This window comes from Quercus robur, chromosome 6, assembly GCF_932294415.1.
Source record: "Quercus robur chromosome 6, dhQueRobu3.1, whole genome shotgun sequence".
NCBI classification, from domain to species: Eukaryota; Viridiplantae; Streptophyta; class Magnoliopsida; order Fagales; family Fagaceae; genus Quercus; species Quercus robur.
This window is the reverse complement of record NC_065539.1, coordinates 38,912,474-38,933,625: the sequence shown is the minus strand read 5'-3', so window position 1 is coordinate 38,933,625 and position 21,152 is coordinate 38,912,474. Positions and strand designations below refer to the sequence as shown.

Here is a 21,152-nt window from a genome sequence, read left to right as displayed (position 1 = left end):
AGGAAGTTCTTTATGGGGTCCATCCAGCTGGGACTCTTTCTGATCTGATGGACTTGGGCCGGGTTTCTTCTAATGGGACTTGCCTAGACTAGATCTTCAACAAGGATCATTCGCGGCAGATTATGCGCCGAGGACGTGGCGAGAGTGGCCAGTGAGTCTGCATGGGTGTTTACACTCCTGGAAATGTGCGTCAGATTGAAGGACTCAAAACTCGTCTGTAGGCGTTTGACTTGTCCTAGATACTCTTGCATCCTAGCATCTCTGGCTTCCAGCTCACCCATCACTTGTCCGACGACCAACCTGGAGTCCGAGAATGCTTCTATTACTCTTCCGCCCAATCTTTGAACCATCGTCATCCCTTGAAGTAAGGCTTCGTATTCGGCTTCATTGTTCATAGCCGAGAACCCGAGCCTCAGTGATTTTTCAATGGCAGCACCGTCTGGTGATACTAAAACTATTCCGACTCCGGATCCTCTCTGGTTGGCTGCGCCATCCACATAGACCTTCCAATGCAAGATTCCTCCTGCTGAAATTGTGCCAACCGACTTTCCATCCATGTCTTTTTGCTCGGTTATTGTTTCTACAGAGGGTTCAGCAAACTCCGCTACCAAGTCTGCGAGGACCTGACCTTTGATGGAGGATCTGGGCATATATTTAATATCGAAGGCCCCCAAAAGCGCACTCCACATGGCGATCCTTCCTGTGTAGTCAGCGTTTCGAAGCACTGCTCGAAGGGGGAGCTGAGTTAGAACGATGACCGTATGCGCCTGAAAGTAATGAGGGAGCTTCCGGATGACATGTACTATCGCCAGAATTGCCTTTTCCAAAGGTAGGTATCTAACCTCGGCCTCATGTAATGATTTGCTCACATAGTAAACCGGTTGCTGCACCCCATTATCATCCCGTATCAGTACAAGGCTTACAGCATGGGGAGCTACAGCGACGTTCGCAAACAGCACCTCGTCTACCTCAGGGCTGGACATGATGGGTGGTCGAGACAAGTATTCCTTAAGCTGCTGGAAAGCCCTAACACAATCCTCCGACCATTCAAACCCTTTCCACTTGTTTATCAGGAGGTAAAAAGGTCAACATCGATCCGCTGATCGCGATATGAACTGGTTTAATGCTGCAATCATGCCAGTGAGCTTCTGCACTTCCTTCGGATTCCGAGGAGCCTGTAGGCTGTTAATTGCTTTGATTTGATCGGGGCTTACTTCTATTCCCCTGTGGGTTACCATGTATCCTAAAAATTTCCCAAACCCGACCCCAAATGAACATTTGGAAGCATTCAGCCGCAACCGGTGTTCCCTTAAGATAGCAAAGATTTTTTCAAAGTCTTTCACATGCTCGGACACCCTTTTACTCTTCACAACGATATCGTCGATGTAAACCTCAATGATCTTGCCCAGCTGTGGCTCGAACATCCGGGTCATCATCCTTTGGTAGGTTGAGCCTGCGTTCTTCAGCCCAAACGGCATCACCTTTTAGTGATAATTTCTGATGGGCGTCATGAAAGCCGTCTTCTCTTGGTCTTCTAGCGCAAGGGGGATCTGATGATAGCCCTGGAAAGCGTCCAGGATGCTCATTCGAGAGTGACCCATGGTTGCATCCACCAATTTGTCGATTCGGGGAAGGGGGAATGGGTCCTTTGGGCACACCTTGTTCAGGTCCGTGAAGTCCACGCAGACTCTCCACTTCCCTGTCTTCTTCCTTACCACCACCGTGTTTGCCAACCATTCGGGGTAAAAGACCTCTTTAATAGCCCCTGCTTTTTTCAGTTTTGCCACTTCGTCTCTTACGGCACTAGCATGTTCCTTTGAAGGGCGTCGGGGTGGCTGCTTCTTCGGAGTGGAAGAGGGGTTAACGTTCAGGTGGTGACAAATAAGGCTAGGATCAACTCCCGGGGCGTCGTAGGCGTCCCATGCAAACACATCGACATTCCCTCTGAGAAATCTGACCAGTTCCTCTTTTTCTTGAGAAGGCAACTCAGAGCCGACCTGAAAAAACTTCTCCGGGTTGTTGTTGACAGCGATCTTATCTAAACTTTCGCACCTTATCTCCTCGACTAGCCCATCGCCTTGCTTTGCCGAGGTGGCTGGTTGCTATAAGCTCTCAGGGGCCGAGGACTCGGCACGGGGCCGATGTAAGATGGCGGCCACCATACACTGCCTGGCCACGGCCTGATCTCCTCGGATCTCTTTTACTTGTCCTCTGGATGGGTATTTTACTTTTTGGTGAAGTGTGGAGGATACGGCTTCTAGGGCGTGGATCCATGGCCTGGCAACTATTGCGGTGTAGGGTGAGCAAGCGTCGACCACGATAAAATTTACCTCCACCACCTCCGACCCAGTTTGTATGGGTAGTCGGATCTGCCCCTTTGGCATAACAATCCTCCCTTCGAAGCTGAGAAGGGGGGAGTCATAGGCTGTCAAATCTTCCGGTTTCAGGTTCAGCCCCTTGTATAGATCGGGGTACATTATCTCTACCGCACTTCCCGAGTCTACTAACACCCTTTTCACATTGAAGCCTCCAATTCTTAACGTAACCACCAAGGCATCGTCGTGAGGTTGAATAGTTCCTCTCTTATCCTCATCCGAGAATCCCAGTATCAAAGAGTTTCGCTTTTTTGACCTTTTTGGTTCCCTTTGCCTGTCCTCGGAAGGGAGCCGATCAACAGCCAGTACCCTGGGGATGGGTGGCTCAGTTCTTCCTAGTGCGGCGAGGATGACATGTATCGTTCCGGCGGGGGGTCTTAAGGACACATCCTTTCGAGACTCTTGTATTGCTTGACAGGGATGGCCGCTCGAGGGGTGCAGAAGGTGACGTAACTTCCTTTCTCGGACCAACCGAACTAGGTGATTCCATAGATTCCTGCAATCCTCGGTGGTATGCCCATGGTCCTGATGATAGTGGCAGTACAGGTTCTGGTTACGCTTGGAAGGGTCTCCAGCCATCTTTCCTGGCCATCTAAAATAGGGCTCGTGCCTTACTTTCTCCAGCACCTGTTGTACTGGCTCCCTGAATACGGCGTTCACTGTCTGCGGGTTGCTCTGTTCAGCCTGTCGCGAAAAATCTCTCCTCGGCTGGCTAGGGTTATACCGTTCCGACCTAAAATCATTTGCTTTGGGGGGGATGACCTTCTCCTTTCCCCTTCCTTGCAGCTGATCTTCCTCCACCCTTTTGTACTTGTCGATCCTATCCATCAACTAATGAACGTCGGTAACTGGTTTACCAATGAGGGATTTCCTTAAGCCATGCTCGGTGGGGAGACCGCTTTTGAACGTGCTGATAGCAACATCATCATGGTTGTCATCTAAGTCGTTATACACCTTCCAATATCTATCCGAGTATGCTTTCAGGGTTTCTCCTTCGTGCATGAATAAGGACAATAGCGAACTGAGGGGTCGAGGGACTCTGGTGTTTGTGATAAAACGGGAGCAGAAAGCCTGAGTGAGCTGCTTGTAGGAGCCTATGGAGTTTGTCTTCAGGCTGTTGAACCACCTCATCGCCATTGATCCCAAGCTGGATGGGAAGATTTTGCACATTAGGGCTTCATTTTGTGAGTAGATTGCCATTTTCTAGTTAAACTGACTCACATGCTCTACCGGGTCTGCTCGGCCGTTATAGATGGCGAACGCCGGTTGGTTGAAGCGTTGAGGCAGCTTAGCCCCTTCAATTCTATACGTGAAGGGTGACCTTGAAACCTGGTCCAGCGCCTTCTTCATAACATCGTTCCCCGAACCCTTGCTGGATGGGCTCTCATACTTCCGTACAGGGCGTGGTTCCCTTTTGTAGGAAAAGGTTTCACTTGGGGGGGTCTTTGACCTCCGTCGGTAACTCGCATCCTCCGCATTAGAAGACTCGTCTGAGTCAGAGGGAGATCGTTTTCGCTGCACACGTCGTAACTTCCTTTTCAGGTCATCTATCTCTCGCTGCATGGCCTGATGACTATTTCGCCTCTAGGACACGTGACTACCTATCTGAGTGTGACTCTGGCTTGTCCGGATAGTATGCACACTCCCCTTACGATTCCCCCTGCCGCCTGGGTTGGCGGGGTTATTTTGCCTCTGGGACTCGGCAGGTTGTGTCTGTTGGGAGTTAGCCTGGTGAGGATTCTCCTGGTGTGGACCTAGTTCTGCCATGCTCAACCGTTGTGCTAGCTGATGCCCTAGTTCTCCCCACAAACGGCTCTAATTGTAGTTGCACGATTTTCCTGGTCCAAACCCTATTGATCAGGCCTTGGCCCGAGGCGCAACACACAATAAATATTTGTAGAGGATGGGTCAAAGAACTTAGCCTTAGTGAGCTTAGTCGGTCTGATGCATGGACAATATTATTGCAGGAATAAAAACACAAGAATGGATATCTAACAGAAAATTCTATTTCCTAAGTGCCGAATACATTTCTTCGTCCCCCTCTTTGAGGGACTCCACTACATTATATAGCTCTCTCATTCTTATCTGAACCTTACACTTGTTGATCATCTAAGCCCCCACTTGAGTACCTGTCCTATCAGACACCTTTATCACTCCCTTGTGAGTTGCAGTGGCCAAGGTAATACTGTTCAGGGGTCTTTTCCTCATTAATGCGGCCAAGAGGGTGGTTGTGACACATTTAATGTGGTGGTGGCAGCTTTCCATGAGATATTTTGGGTTTTATTCTTTTTTATATGGTTGGAGGATGAATTGCAATGGTTGGGGCGAGCTCTTCGTCCGAACTTCGTAATGTCCGAGGAGGAGTTACTCCTCGGACAGGTTTCTTTTACCGCAATTGGGCTTGAATAAGGTTTTGGCTGTGACTTCTCCTCGGACAGGATGCTTCTCGGACGGGCCCGTAGTTTGACTAGCCCATTATTTTGGGCCAGGCCCCACAGTATCTATCCAAAAATTAATGTAGCAATAGTTTAAAAGTTGTAAACTTACTGGATTTAGCTGAAATTGAATATTAATGGAAATAGGATTTTACACTGTTAAGATTTTAGCTAATAGAGTTTAATCTCTAGCAAACTATCTTCATAAGAGTGTCATTAAAAAGTAAAACCAATACAAAATTAAACTAAAACTCTCTTAATTCAAGGGAAATAAAAAGTGAATTCATAAAACTTGAACATTTTCAAGTTTCTAAGCACGATTGATAAAGATAGATAAATAATATGTTTATCTAAAAAATCATAATAATAGAAATTTAATGATTGATAAAAATAATGTCTAACCATATTTAATGAGAAGTTGGTATGAACAAAAATATAATGTTAGTCTAATTTGTGGAGTTAATGTTAGTCTATTTTGTAGAGATTTGAAGCTGAAATCTAAATCTTTATAACATCATGATTTTGTTCAATTATTCTCCTTCTTATTAATAAAAATTCTACTACTCAAGGAAATTAATTTAATCTAATAATGCACATATAAACATAACACAAATACAAATGGAATCGTTGTTGTAGGAGAGAATACAAAATTTGATAATTCTTAAATAATTAATAGATAAAGCGTATATATTTAAAGAGGTTTATATAATTTATTTCATGGATTTAAAATTGCATTTATGACTCATAAGAAAAACTTAAAAAAATAAATAAAAAAAATAAAAACCACAAAATCAAAGTAGAGAAATACATACCTGTAATAGTTTGGATGATAGGTTTGATAAAGACTTCTACTTTGGATTTCAAAAACATCAAATTGCCTAAGTAATAAGAAAAAAGGAGAGTTAGATTTCTAAATTAACAATATAAAAATGGTAAGAGAATGAGAATTGTGGGTACCTAAGGCATGCTTGGCAACATCCTAGGCATGCTTGCAACGTCCTTGGCCGTCCTCGGCATGCTTTGCAACGTTCACGGCATGCTTGGCAATGTCCTTGGCCGACCTCGGCATGCTTTGCAACGTCCTAGGCGTTCCACATCGAATAGAAATATAAGGTAGAAAGTGGGGGGATTTCTATTCGATGTGGGATGCCTAGGACGTTGCAAAGCATGTCGAGGTCGGCCAAGGACATTGCCAAACATGCCTAGGACGTTGCAAAGCATGCTGAGAATGGCCAAGGACGTTGCAAGCATGCCTAGGACATTGCCAAGCATGCCTAGGACATTGCCAAGCATGCCTTAGGTACCCACAAAGCATGCCGAGGACGGCCAAGGACGTTGCAAGCATGCCTAGGATGTTGCCAAGCATGCCTTAGGTACCCACAAGAATTATTGATAATGGGGAGAAAAAAGAAGAAGAAGAAGAAGAAGTTGGGCCTAAAAATATATAAGAATACATGAAAAAATAATATATATATATATATATATATAGAGAGAGAGAGAGAGAGAGAGAGAGAGAGAGAGAGAGAGAGAGAGAGAGAGAATTTTCAATTGTGAGGAAATTAGATTTCTTATCATTTTAAGAAGTATAAGAGAAGATGAATTAATTTAGGATGTATGTTTATAAAATTAAAAAAAAAAAAGTCATATAGATTGAATGAAAAAAAATTAGAAGTAATTATCTAAAAAAAAAAAACCAAAAATGGCATATAGATTGAATACGTTTAATATGTAGTTGAATACGTTGCTTTTTTTTTATTATTCATGTACTATGTTATATTTTTTTACATTTAGTTATATAATTTAAATAAAAATAAAGGTTTAGATGAAGATTGTTGCAGATTTTTTATTCTTATTTTTACGTGTACTATTTTTTTTTTATTTTTACACGTGATAATATAATTTAAATTAAAAAAAAGATTAGACGGAGAGTTTGGATAGTAATTAGATTTCTAATCATTCTAGGAATTATAAGAGAAGAAGAATTAATTTAGGATGTATGTTTATTCAAAAAAAAATGTCATATAGATTGAATGAAAAAAATTAGAAGTAATTATTTATAAATAAATAAAAAACAAAAACAAAAATGTCATATAGATTTTATACATTGAATACATTTTTTTTTGGTACTATGTTATTTTTTGTTTCACGTAGTAATATAATTTAAATAAAAATAAAGGATTAGATGAATATTGTAGCTGATTTTTTTATTCTTATTTTTACGTGTACTATGTTTTTTTTTTTTTTTTACATGTGATAATATAATTTAAATAAAAAAAAGATTAGATGAAAAGTTTGGATTGTAATTAAATTAATATTTTGATCAATTTAGAAATTATAAGAGAAGAAAATAAGAACAAAAAAATTATATTTATTTTTTCAAAAATCTAAAAAAATTTATGCAATTTAGTGAAGTCACTTTACACAACCATCTCGTTTAAGTCCAACTTTCATTATATAGTATATGATTTAAAAATTCAGGATACCCCCACCCCAGATATGGTTGCTTTGGTAAATGATGATGTGAATGGTTTGTAATTAAGGCAATGCGCCAATACTTCGCCTATGTTGGCCAGATAGTTTCTGAATGAATGACTTTTTAACCCAAAAAAAAAAAAATTTCTGAATACGCCCTTCATGACATATAAATCAAACCTCTCCCAAGTTAAAAATCATAGTTACGCCCTCGGTGATATTAGAGTCGAAACTCTGAAAATTTTGAGATCAAACTCCTCTGACATGTAAGTCAAACCTTAAAGATTGAAAGATCAACTCATCAAACTTCTCTTAGATCAGGCGTTTTGAAAGATTAAAAGAGTTCTAAAAAACCAAAACACTGTTTTGCTTTCGCAACTCATTTTTAACTAAAAAGTAAAAAACACAGTTTTTCAACGGCACCCTTACACTTCTTCACAACAATAAGTTGAAGAGTTTATCAAAAAAACAATAAGTTGAAGTTAAAAGATGGTCATCACCGGCGCCGAAGAATCACTCACCGGAAATCCCACAAACTATGACCGTCTCCAAGAGCTGAAGGCATTTGACGATTCCAAGTCCGGTGTCAAAGGTATTGTGGATGCTGGTATCACCAAAATCCCCAGAATTTTCGTCCGCCCACCGGAGGATCGAGCCACCGGCGAACCAACCGATACCCATTTCACAGTTCCGGTCATAGACCTCGGAGGCCGGCGTGCCGATGCTGTTGACGGTGTCCGGAGGGCTGCAGAGGAGGTGGGGTTCTTCCAGTTGGTGAATCATGGGATATCTGAGAGAGTGCTGGAGGAGATGTTGGAGGCGGCGCGTGGATTCCACGAGTTGCCGAGGGAGGTGAAGGCTGAGTACTATACGAAGGAGTTGAAGAAGGTGAGGTTTCGGAGTAACTTTGATTTGTACACGTCAAGGTTCGCTAACTGGAGGGACACTTTGTATTGTGTTATGGGTCCTGACCCTTTGGACCCTCAAGAATTGCCTCTAGTCTGCAGGTATTCTTTTACTTCTCATTTTTAGAATTGAAAATCTTTGTTTCAAGACTCAAAAAACTAGTTCTCTTTTTTTTTTTTTTTTTTAGCTAAACTCAAAAAACTTGTTCTTGTTTCTTTTTTTAGATTCCAATTTCGTTTTTACCATCATACTATCCCCAGTAATATTTAAATTAAAAATTACAAAATTTAGCTACAAAATTAGTTTTAAAATGCAATCTTACTCATTATTTTTTTTATTAGATGTGAATTTTAATAAATTCATCATTGATTGAATTATATTTTCTTTTTATATTTCTCACGCTTGCAAAATTTTTAAAAAATTGAATATTAATAATTTTGTCATCAATAAATTGTTTGAATTGCAATTTTTTTAAAGTTAAAATTATGCATAAAATATAAGTTTATAGATCATATAATAAATAGTATATGAATTTGACATGTGTATTAGTATATGAATTTGACATGTGTATTAAGAGTGTAAAAAACATGCAATCCAGCAATTAGATTTTCAAAATATGTAATAATGTTAATGATATTGAGTAAGGTTGTAATTTTAAGTTACAACCAATTTTGTAGTTAAACTTTGTCATTTAAATTATTACATGGATTCATTTTAAATGGATAGGATCCTTTTCAAAAAACACTAGGTTGTCTTTGTCATAAATTTTCTTCAATTGAATATCACATTCGCAGATTTAATTTTTATTACTTAGTTTATTTGATCCAAAATGTGATATAGAAAGAGGATATAATTTACAGATATTCGGACTAGCAGTTCTTAATTTCTTTCCTGCATTTCCCATGTATTCGTCTACAATGTCACAACTCACAAAGGATGTTTTATACTTTTAGTGCATCTTTGAAACTATGCTATTTGGAGTTATAAAATGACAAATCATGGGCCATCTATATAAGGAATGTCTATTCCTTTTAAATAAGGTTTCCATGTTGCAAGTTTTGATGGCTTTTATGTTGTGTATCTTTAGGAAATTAAATTTTGGTTTTGTTGATAAATTATTGGTTTTGTATATGTTTGTTGATGTAACTTGCAGAGACATAACTTTTGAGTATTCTAACCAAGTCCATAAGTTGGGGATCACTTTGTTTGGAATGCTATCAGAAGCACTTGGACTCAAATCTGATCAACTTATAGGCCTGGAATGTGCGAAGGGGCATGTCATTCTGAGTCACTACTATCCAGCATGCCCTGAGCCTGAATTGACCTTGGGCACAACCCAACACTCAGATCCTGATTTCCTTACCATCCTACTTCAAGACCATATTGGTGGACTTCAAGTTCTTTATGAAAATAGGTGGATTGATGTTCCTCCTGTTCCTGGAGCTCTAGTAGTAAACATTGGAGATCTCATACAGGCAAGATTTTTATACATTTGACATAATAGTTACTTCTTCAATAGTTACCCTTTTTTTTTTGAGAAAGCACTATTTACCCACTTTAATGACCATGTGCAATACAGTCTATATATATGGGCTGCATTTCTTATAATCTAAATAACAATTGGTGCTAAAATGAATAGAATTACACAATCTGCCTACCAATAAATATTTTTTCTGTCAAGTTATTAAAGATGCCTTCTCATTCATGTTGTGTAACGCTCATGTCAGACAATTCTCAGTGTTGATTATTGTGACAGCTACCAAACCTCAACAGGAAATGGACCCTTTTCTGTGTCGTTACTTTAGAAAGTGATAACATGACAAGCATCTGATCACTTGAGTGCTTGAACATGTGCATGTCATATACACTTACTAGTTCCTGTTCCTTTTTGAGGCCTTGTAGTTGTAGGAACATAAATTAGAGGTTCTTTATTAGAGTTATTATTTGGACAGTCCTATAATGGTTGCTTGACTTTGTTAGTGTGAGTTTCTCAGGGTGCTTCATAGGCCCTTCTGTGCTTTTGGAGATTTTGGGCCTTCGGTGAATAGAAGTGTTTTTTTTAACTCAAAAATAGAAAGCAAGAAGTAAACCTTGCCCCCTTTTGCATATGGAGGTACTAAGAGCACTCATTAAAATTATCACTATTTTGATGTGGCAAAATTCTCTTGATGTCTCTTGTGTGAAGGTGCAGTCACTTTTTAACTGTAGCATTTTCCCAAGGAAAATTTCTGCACTGGTTCAAGACTTCTCATTCAGCATGTTTACAGCTACCAAGTTTTTATCAATACAAACTCAACCATGTAACTTTGATTCTTAATCATTGTTGTTGTGCATACACATGGCAATTGCTTGAGTTAAGTCTCTTTTATGGGAGAGATCAGTATTTTGCCTGATGACTAAATAGTATGGGCAGAGGAGATAACAAAAAAGTCAGGATATACCAAAATTTTGACAGAGAAGGAAGGCTGGATCCTGAATTTAGCAGAAAATCATTATCATGATAATCTCTAGCTGTGTTAAAAAATTTTAACTAATGCATCTGAAACAAGGTAGCTAAAAACTGAAGAAGGAATGAGTCATCAAAGCTTGGTAGAATCAATTTTGAAGCTTAGGTTTTTGTCACTTTGCATTTTCAAGTTCAATATTTTGCTTATGTTACACACCAAATGAGAAAGGGATTGATTAGCATGAAATATCTTGTGTCCTTTCTTGTGGTGATTTCTGCCTTAGTTCAAAAAAATTTAAGTAATTAATGTGGCAGAACCATTTTGTAAAGTCGAGGTATTTGTCACTTTGCATTTTAAACTTCAATCTTTTGCATTGAGTGCACGCAAAATAAGATAATAATTTGGTAATTTTAATTGTGATGCCTGAGTAAGTGTTTAAGATTTTGAGGCAAGGCTATAGGAGAACAGATTGGTGTATAATTGCTTGTAACAGTCCTAAGGTTTCTTCTGTTGTAATATTTGCCTTTTGCAGCTCATATCTAATGACAGATTTAAAAGTGTTGAGCACCAAGTGCTAGCAAACCATATGGGACCGAGATTATCCATTGCATGCTTTTTCATTCCACATCTTTATCCATCAACAATTATTTATGGGCCGATCAAGGAATTGCTATCAGAAGATAATCCCCCTCTATACAGGGAAACCTCTGTTCAAGATTTCATGGCTTATATTGATGAGAAAGGACTCGTTGGGGACACTGCTCTAACACATTTCAAGTTGCAAAAAGGTAACCAAGAAATGAGAGGATAGATTTGAGTAATGGCTTTTAAAGTAATAAGCGGAACAACCCAAGTGACATGAACATTTCATATTTGCTAAATGTACTGCTGAAAATTCATTGTTTATCTTATAAGATGCTCATATTTTACTTCAGGCTCTTGCAAATACACGCGTATTTATACAGTTTGTTTTATTAATGCCTGTCATGTTAAATTGTAAAATAAATCAGTACATTTTTTTTATTTGTAAAATCTGATGTATGTAGAATGAATTCGTCAGCACAATGATCATGATGAAAATGCAAGTTGCTTGAAATGCTGGAGGTATTTCTCTTTGTGTGATGACAATAATGCCTACTCTGATTCATGCCTCCTCTAATTTTGTGTACAATAAGACAGAAATGTCATTAAAAGATACTATAATCATTCCCATAGAAATTTGGAATCTTTTTAAAAAAAATATGATTCAGTGGATGCCATTATATTTGATGGAATATCCATGCTTTCAATATGAGTGAATACTATAAAGAATCTATCCTTTTTAAATTTTGAGAATTTTATAAGGAAAGTAAAAAAGAACATATGGCAAGTTGTGACTTATAATCGGTGAAGCATAAAATGTAACAAAAAAATAAAAATAAAAACCTTTTAAGACTTATCCTTTGAATACTTGAAACTTCTGTTTTATCCAAGCCTCCACGGCAACAGAAGGACTAAACCTGAAAAACAAAATGGAGGAAAATGTGTATGTACAAAATAAGCAAATCGTACATTCAGACCCAAACCAAAATTAGAAAGCCTCTTTTTTCTTTTCTCTTTTGACTTAATTAGAAAGCCATTTACACTGATATATTTCTCGTGTAGAAAAGAGAATGGCAAGTTGCAATGCTTCAACTGAAATGGGTTATCATTGCATTAAAGAGTTAAAGGCTTTTGAGGACATGAAACTCGGGGTTGATATATATATGCTGGGATTATAAACATCCCCAGATGTTCCTTAATTAGCTCACTGAAGAGTTAGTTCATTCCAGTCGCTAATCTTGATAAACATTCAACCGGGATGCATCACAGAAGTGAGGCTTTTCTCAAGCAGTTATTCATTGAGTCTCCAAAAGCGTGCTGGGCAACGTGTTTAGATGTCACTGGGCAAAGAAAAAAGTTCAATAAACACGTGATTAAACGTAATAAACAAGAAGAGTGAAGTTTACACTTTACAGCAATTATGATCGGTTTCAGTCATGAAGGGCTGATTGATCTGTTTTCATTCTTGCTGTTTCGACCATGTTGGCCCCTACGAATTTCCCTACGTTTCTAGTAATACGAGTTTTGTTTGTGCACGTGGTGTATGCACAAGGCTGATGACTACCCTTGATTTTACGTAAAGAAACACATAAATGACAATTTATTATGGTATTAAAATTAGATCGGACCAGCCAGTTCAATAGAGAATTGGACACTAAACCCATTTGGTAATTAAAACAGCCAAAGCTAGAGTTTTTTTTTTTTTTTTGGTTTTTTGACCGTTCTGGTTTTTAAGACCATGAATTTAATATGAGCCATGAAATAAGATGAAGACAAACCTGTATGCATATATGCAACTACGTATATAGCATAGGTCAAGTTGAGTTCAACTTCAGACATATAGCTAGCTCAATGCAGCCCAAATAGTGTGACTTCTGCTAAATGTGGGTCCAATACTCCAATCCGACCTAGTTTGGAATTTTTTGGCTCAATTTGAAATGCAAATCGCATTTAACTGGTTGCTAATTTGAGTTTGGTAACGCTTCAAATGCAATGATTACAGTCATCTAGGGCAGGTCATTTTTTAATCTGATGACAGATAAAGTTCATGGATAAACATGTAATTAATGCTACTGGCGTAGTTCAATGGAGGTCATTTTTTGGATTTGAGTTCATAAATCCCTAGTTTAACTGTCATGAAAACAGCAAATGCACTTCAACAAACTGTTATTTTTCATGTGATAAGTATTACATACACAATATTTTTACAATACTTTTACAACAAATCATATGTAATAAGTTGTTATTAATTCAAATTTTAATCTACTACTGAAATTAATTTTTAGCCCACCACTAAAAACCTGTCACTTATAATTTACTATAAAAATATTGTGAAAACATTATAGACATAACATTTCTCTTTTCACATTCCCATGTCACCATTCCAATCTTTTTTTCTTTTTTCTTTTTTCTTTTTTTTTTTTTTTTTGATAGGCACCATTCCAATCTTTGTTTCTCAACTTCCGGTAATAAGATTGATTTTGCTACAATAAATAGTAAATCACAGCTAGTGCATGACTAGTTCTGCTGTGACCTGTGAGAACGTCAATTTTGTTTTGTTTTGTTTTTTTTTTTTTTTTTTTTTTTTTTTTTTTTTTTTTTGAGCCCATTAACATATCCCATAGAATGGTTCCTCAGGCATATTTTTGCCCATAATGAGTATCTTCTACAGCATACCAAAAATTTCTCCTAAATTTTTAGCTAACTAAGGCTACGTTTGTTTCGGGTGTAAAAAGAATACGGAAAATATTTTACACCACTAGGGGTGTCTGGCTTGGTCGAAAAACTAAGTCAAATGGAAAATCATTTCCGTTAATTGTAAAATATGAAGGCCTGAAGTGTAAAATAGATTACACATTTATTTTACCTTCAAACCATTTTTAGAGAAAAAAAAAAAAAACCGAACCCAGAGAGAGAGAGAAAGAGAGAACCACCCACTGTCAGAGAGAGAGAGGTTGGTCACTTGAACTCGAGATCGACTCCACCGCCATCTAGGCCGTGCCTCTCACCACCAATCAAGCAAAGCTCAACTCCACCGCCGATCTACCCTCTTTCTCTCTTCCTCCCTTTGCCACCCATGTCACTGATCTGCCTTTTTTCTCTCTACCCATGTCGAGCAAACCATTGCAAGTCGAGCAACCCACCATGACCAAGTCGCCTCCGCCACACAATCTTGCCTCCACTGCCTCTAGATTGAACCTCCAGCTAGCCCATAACTGATCTCCCTCTATTTCTCAATCTGCCTCTCTTTCCCTCAAACTCTCTCTCTCTTTCTCTCTCAATTTGACCGGATTTGATGAATGTTTTTGTTTGGTTTTGTTTCTTTTGTGTTTATATATTAAGAAATGATATTATATATTTGTTTGGAAGTTGAGAAAATGTGAGCAACCAGTAGAAAATGTGTTTTCTATAGCATTTTCAAGAACACAACCAAACACTAAAAATATTTTTCAAAGCATTTTTTAAATTGCCACCAAATACTTGAAAATATTTTCTTTTCCAAAAAATATTTTCACATAAAAATTATTATTATTATTATTATTATTATTATTATTATTATTATTATTATTATTATTATTATTATTATCTACCTCATCTCAAAACAAACGATTCTCACTTTCTCAAATCTCTGCCCCTTTCTCATCCTAAACCCCCTACACACATGGCTCCAGCAACATCGGCAATAGCTGCCACCGTTGTTTCTTCTTCTTTTGCTCTTATCCCAAGCCAAAACCACGTCGTCATCATCATCATCTTCTTCTAAAAACTACCCAGCAAAATAACACAAATCATACCTAAATCAAAACCACAAATCCAACCAAATCAAACATAAGTTTACAAGAAAGACAGCAGTATCTCAAACTTGACACACCCTCACAACCACCAGCATCACATTGCCACCAAGCAAACCCCAATTGCAGCAACCCATTACCGGTAACTCCGATCCCTTCCCACTTGATATCACACCCCGTGGTCCTTATTTGATTTCATTTGGGTTTTGATTTCATGTGGTTTTGCTTGGTTCTATAATGGGTCATTGTTAATTTTAGTTTTGGGGAGTTTGTATTTGGGTGATACTTCCTTGACCAATGGTGGAGGCTAGGCCAAGCGGTGGTTTTGTTGTTGGGTTAGGGAGACAATTTTGTACGAAGAGAGGAAGAAGACAAAGGGGAAGAGGAAGGCAAGGGGAAGAGAAAATTAAGGAAGAAGGTGAGTGGAATGGGTCTGTAATGAAGTGAGAGAAAAAAGAATTAAAAAATTATTTGCAAATGAATAGTAACTATGGATATATGCACAATTACTTTAGCAAGATTGTATATATGCACATCTTTACATCCACTGATGTGGGTACTTTTTGGGCCAAAATGTGTATATATGACAACTTTTTCTATTTTAGACTCACTAATGTGAGTGCTCTCAAGGCGACAACTTTAAGTAGAGTATTTCCTATATTTAAATATTAAGTAAATAATATTTTGTTGTGACAAGAGATTTTTAGATATTGCTGCTAAAAGTTCTTACTTGGCCTACAAGAAAAATCTCATTTGCGGTAGATATTTGTATATAATGTCTAAAGGGAGAAGAGTATTGATAGCAAGTTATCTAAAAAGGGGTAAGGGGTGAATATAGGTAGCCAAAACCAAAAATCACCCAAAATTCTACTTTTTAGTAACCATGGCAAAGAAAGTGGGAGAAAAAAAAAAAATGAAGAAACATTTAAATGAAATAAGGTTCAGAATAGGGAATCTGTTGGTGAAAATGAAAAGCAGTAAACTAAAATAGGAAATATAGGTTCTTATGTAAAATAGAGAGAATTTTTGGTGAACTGATACCAATGCTTAGAAAGTTAATAGTTTAAATAAAAAAACGAAATTAGTTTTTATACAATACATAACATGTAAAAGGGAGGAGAAGAAGAAAAAAAACCTATGTTTTTAGCTTATGTACAATACATAACGTGTAAAGGGGTGAAAAGTTATAGGCAATAAAAAATTAGAGCAAATTACAATTTATCCACTTGTGGTTTGATCGAAATTTAAGTTACCTACTTGTGGTTTAAAAGTTGGTACTTTGCCCACTTGAAGTTTACTCCATTAGGCTTTTGTTACCCACCTTTCTACTTTCACCATTAAAAACTCACAAAAAAACATAATAAAAACATAAAAATCAAGATCTAAAAGCATATTTCTTAAGATTGTGAAGCTTTGGCTTAAGAACAGGGACAGAGCCAGAACTTTGAGTTAGAGGGGACGGCTTTTTTGTTGGTTGTGTGCAGCGGTTTTAATCTCTGACTTTGCTACTACTTAGCTGCTGAGATTTTTTTTTTTTTTTTTTGCTTGTGTGGTTTTGAACAAAAATATTTTTGTTTAGAATTTTTAAAGGGCATGGTTGTTTATTTTGGGTAAAATTGGTTAAATGAGCTTAATTTTTTTAGTTTTACTATTGATAATTTTTGTTGTTAAGCTATTTTTTTTGGGCTTGTATATTTTGTTTTAGATTTTAGATCTATAAATTTTTTGTATGGTCACTAAAATGAGGAAAATGCTAGAGTTACAAGCTTTTTAATATGATAAGTGGTTACTAATAAGTTAAAAAATTATATGAGTGGTGGGCCCATTATGCAAACCAATAAGAATTTGTTATCAAAACAGTTTGTAAAGATGTTGTAAAAAAGGGTGTGCGTATAGAATTACACTTAAAAGAATAAATGATATTGTTTAAGGGTAACAAAATGTAATTTTATATAACAAAATTGCTAAAATTAGTACACAATATAATAATATTTTTTTTAAAAAAATTGGGAGGCCATTCTGTGATGCGTTTGATTTAAGGTTTTTGAAATGTACAGGTCCTACAGGACTGAGACCGCATATATGGGCCTTGAGGTACTGCCACTAATTGCTGATAACTGGTTATACATGTACAATTTATTTGTAGCATACAAACCAGGTAGCTTCATGGTTTACCTGTCCCCATTTGGTGGGTTTAGGTTATGTGGTTTGATTTTAATGTATATTACACATCTACCTTAATAATATTGATGAACAACTTACATTCTTTTACTGATTGTTTCAGGGGTCTCTTGCCGATGATGATTCCATATATATGTCCTTGGGATAAATACCATTAAGTATGCCAGATATTTAGTTTCACGGTTTGTTTTCTTATAAATCTAGAGTTTCTATGGTTGATCTGCCTGAGGTGATGTGTGTTTGATTTGGTAGTGCGTGGGCCAAAAACTAAACCCAGAAATTTTAAATATAAACCAAAAATTAAACCCATAAATTTGAATATAAACCCTTAAATCAAACACACCACAAATTTCTTTCTCAATCTTTTCTATGCCCTAGTGGTAGCTCTAGAAATTTTTTTAAGGGTGGTCGTTAAGAAACTTAAATTATACAAAATCTAATAAAAAAGAACTTCATATATTGACAAAAACACACACACATACTGTAGACACCCCATTTTACAACTTACATTTAGCCAACAGGTAAATCTTCAGATTTGTGATACAAAACAAATTTTGATACTCAAACGATCATAATGGTATGTCATGAGCTTTAATCGGACCACCTAATCAAAAGCTATCATACAAACAATTTTCAATGATCATGGATCATGGATCATCTACACGATGAGCCCGATCACGTCCTATTTTAAATACTTAATTTTGATTGGTTCTCACAAAAATTAATTTAAAATCAATTAAGTGTTATTTTTGATTGGATTTCATTTTATTTCATTTTTTTTAAAGAAATAATAAAAAAATATTTTCCTTTATGGCATCTTATCTGCTTTTTAAAATTGAAAAAAAAAAAAAAATTAGAGAGAGAAAAAGATATGATCCATGAAAAAATTAAAAAAAAAAAAACAGAAAAATGCTCAAAAAAACGTTATTATTCTCAACAGCTTGAATCGCATTTTTGGCTGGGAAAACGTTGAAATTTGATTTTCTCTATTCTTGGAGACGTTGTAGAGAATTGAATTTCCTTTCAAAAAACACAAAATCTCGAATCAATTGGAATTTCGAGCAGAAAGTTATAGCCAAAATACAAAACAAGTGCATAAGATAACACAAATTCAGCATCATCTTCAATTTTCTTTCAAAATTTCAAATGGGGTTCAACATCAAATTTGTTCAAGCTTATCTAATAGGCTTATTCCTTCCCTTAGCTTCAGAAGAAAGCTTTTGAAAAATAAGTTGGATAGAAAAACAGATGCATTTTATGAAAAATTTCAAAAAACAGAAAAATGCTCAAAAAACGTTACTATTTTCAGTAGCAACTTGAATCGCATTTTTAGCCTAGAAAAACTTTAAATTTGGCTTTCTATATTTCTGAAAAAGTTGTAGAGAATTTAATTTCCTTTCAAAAAACACCAATGTTGAATCAATTGGAATTTTGAGAAAAAAGTTAAAGCCAAAATACAAAATAGGTGCAGAAGATAACACAAGTTCAGCGTCATCTTCAACTTTCTTTCAAAATTCAAATCCGTTCCAGCTTATTTAAACAGGTTTATCTCCTCCCTTAGTTTCAGAAGAAAGCTAATAACTTAGTTTTAAAGTTAAGCCACCCCTTCCCCTATAAAGAGAGAAGACCTCTTCCGTTTTCTGCACCTGATTCCCTCTGGAGAGCTAGTGAGAAAGCAAAAAAGAAAAGCTATTGTGCAACCATTGTTCTTACATTGGTTGTAGTTTAGTGCTTCCTTGCTTTCTCCCTAACCCTTTAAGTGATCACTTCCCCCTTTAATTTATGCTCTATGTTGGTAAGTAGTTAATTGTGTTCTTTAAGTTTCTGCACATGCCTGAATAAATGCTTCCAAGTCATTATTTGTTTCTTTCATGATATGCTTGGATGAACATGCCTATATAGCTCATTGATATTCCTTTTACATGCTTAGATGAACACTTCTAGGCTAATACACAACTTTCTCTTGAATGCTTAGATGAACACTTCTAGGGTAATGCATAACTTTCTCTTGAATGCTTAGATAAACATGTCTAGGTAATTGTTTTACCTTTTTTTAAATGCTTAAATGAACATGTCTAAGTATTTTGATTTTCTCTAGATGAACGTCTAAGGGATTTTCCTTTACTTTTTTTTTTTTTTTTTTTTTCATAATTGCTTGGATGATCAAATATGCTTAAATGTTTTGTTTTTCTCTTTGCAATTGTGTGGATGACAAATAGCATGACAATTCTCTGTTTTCCTTCACATGCTTGGATGAACACTTCTAAGTTATTATTTGCTTTTCATAACATGCTTAGATGAACATGTCTAGGTAGTTATTTCTCTCTTTTTTGAATGCTTAGACAAACAGGTCTAATTAACATTATGGTTTTTGCTTAAATACTTGGATGAATATGTCTAAGTGATTTTCTTTGTTCTTCTCATGATTGCTTGGATGATTGGTAGGTCTAAAAATAAATTTTCTTTTGCAATTATGTTGATGACAAATAAAATGATGATTTTGTTTTCCTTCACATGCTTATATGAACATGTCTAGGTTAGGAATTCCTTGTTTACATTAATTTCTTGGATGAACATGCCATGACTTTCATGCTTTCTTTACATTTAAATTGTTATCTAACAAATTTCACTTTTTGTTTCTCTTTATGTCAAATTCTCCAACACATATTTGGTTACAATTCTTGCAAATTAACATGTTTATATGATATATTGTTTGTATTTGTTTGACATGGCATGATATTGGCCACCTTAACCTAGGAGATCGGTTTTACTAGGCGAGATGGGTGCTTAATCCCTTCCTATCTCGTAAATTATCCTCTGAACCAAGATCAAGGGTTCTAGACTAGGCTCTTGTATATGCTATTTTACATTTTTTAGAATGTAACTAAGAAACAAAGCAATGTAATTTAATTTCTTAGATTGTATCTAGGACTAAAAAAGCGTTGTAAATTTTTGTTACAAAATTGATGTAAATTGTCATATTTATTAATACAACAGAAGCATTTTTTCTTTTTAGTGAAGGTTTTTTTTTTTTTTTTTTTTTTTTTTTCATTTAAATTAAATAAGCAGCGACTCCATGTAAAACTCTTGATATGGGGGGGAGTACATTTTACGGCAAATTTGACATTTTGAGCATCACGATCCCACCCGTTCGCGCGGGTTAGGCCCAATTTGAGAAAAAAATTGACGGGCTGAGGTCGCGGTTGCTCACACATACACACACATGCAAACACATAAAGTCTTACAATTTCCTTCTACAATTTTCTTATTTTAAAATCGTTGCATGATAGTCTTATCATCAATGTTGCAAACTACATTTCTTTCAAAATTTTAGTTAAATAAAATTGACTTTTTTTTTTTCCTGGTAAGGACCTAATATGTTAAGGGGACTACAGTTTAAGGACAAAATTTGGTTACAAACTAAGTTGTAACACAAGGCTATAACTCTCACTAAAAAAATTAACATTGCCACATATTTTGAAAATTTAACCGTTGAATTGCATGTTCTTTCTATGGTCTTAAAACACATGTCAAATTTCATGTTAATCGGATGTTATTTACTATTCAATCCATAAACTTATTTTTTATGTATAATTATAGACTACAAAAACTCAAAATTTAAACATCTGATTGATGTCATAGCTATTGATCTTTGATCTTCTTGAAATTTTGCAAGTATAGAGGATATAAGAAGAAAATGTAAATAATGGTAGATTTGTCAAAATTCATATCTAATAAAAAAAATATTGAATGGAGTTGTAGCCTTAGCTTACAGCCAAGGGTTTTTTTTTTTTTTTTTTGAGAAGGAAGACTTGTAACTATTTTATTAAGGTAAAGTCATCATGGCAAAATCCGCCTATTTTATTAAGCTTACAACCAAGTTTGTTACCAAGTTTTGTCTAAAGTTTAATTATGTTGAGCCTAAAAAATATTTATTGTGGTCACAAAATTTTTTTAAGGATA

At 36.1% G+C, this 21,152-nt stretch overlaps 1 protein-coding gene across 1 annotated transcript; it reads left to right on the top strand.

The window, feature by feature from the left end:
- Positions 1-7,450: 7,450 nt before the first annotated feature.
- On the top strand, positions 7,451-11,569 carry LOC126688689 (1-aminocyclopropane-1-carboxylate oxidase homolog 1-like). The gene is made up of 3 exons (XM_050383462.1): positions 7,451-8,289; positions 9,342-9,663; positions 11,168-11,569. The coding sequence occupies exons 1-3, from the start codon at positions 7,772-7,774 to the stop codon at positions 11,444-11,446; spliced, it is 1,119 nt and encodes a 372-aa protein (XP_050239419.1). The 5' UTR covers positions 7,451-7,771; the 3' UTR covers positions 11,447-11,569.
- The last annotated feature ends 9,583 nt before the right edge of the window (positions 11,570-21,152 follow it).

Coding starts and splice junctions, on each gene's coding strand:
- LOC126688689 (XM_050383462.1), top strand. CDS start 7,772: ATGGTCATCACCGGCGCCGAAGAATCACTCACCGGAAATCCCACAAAC. Junction 8,290..9,341: donor GAATTGCCTCTAGTCTGCAG/GTATTCTTTTAC, acceptor TGTAACTTGCAG/AGACATAACTTTTGAGTATT. Junction 9,664..11,167: donor ACATTGGAGATCTCATACAG/GCAAGATTTTTA, acceptor TGCCTTTTGCAG/CTCATATCTAATGACAGATT.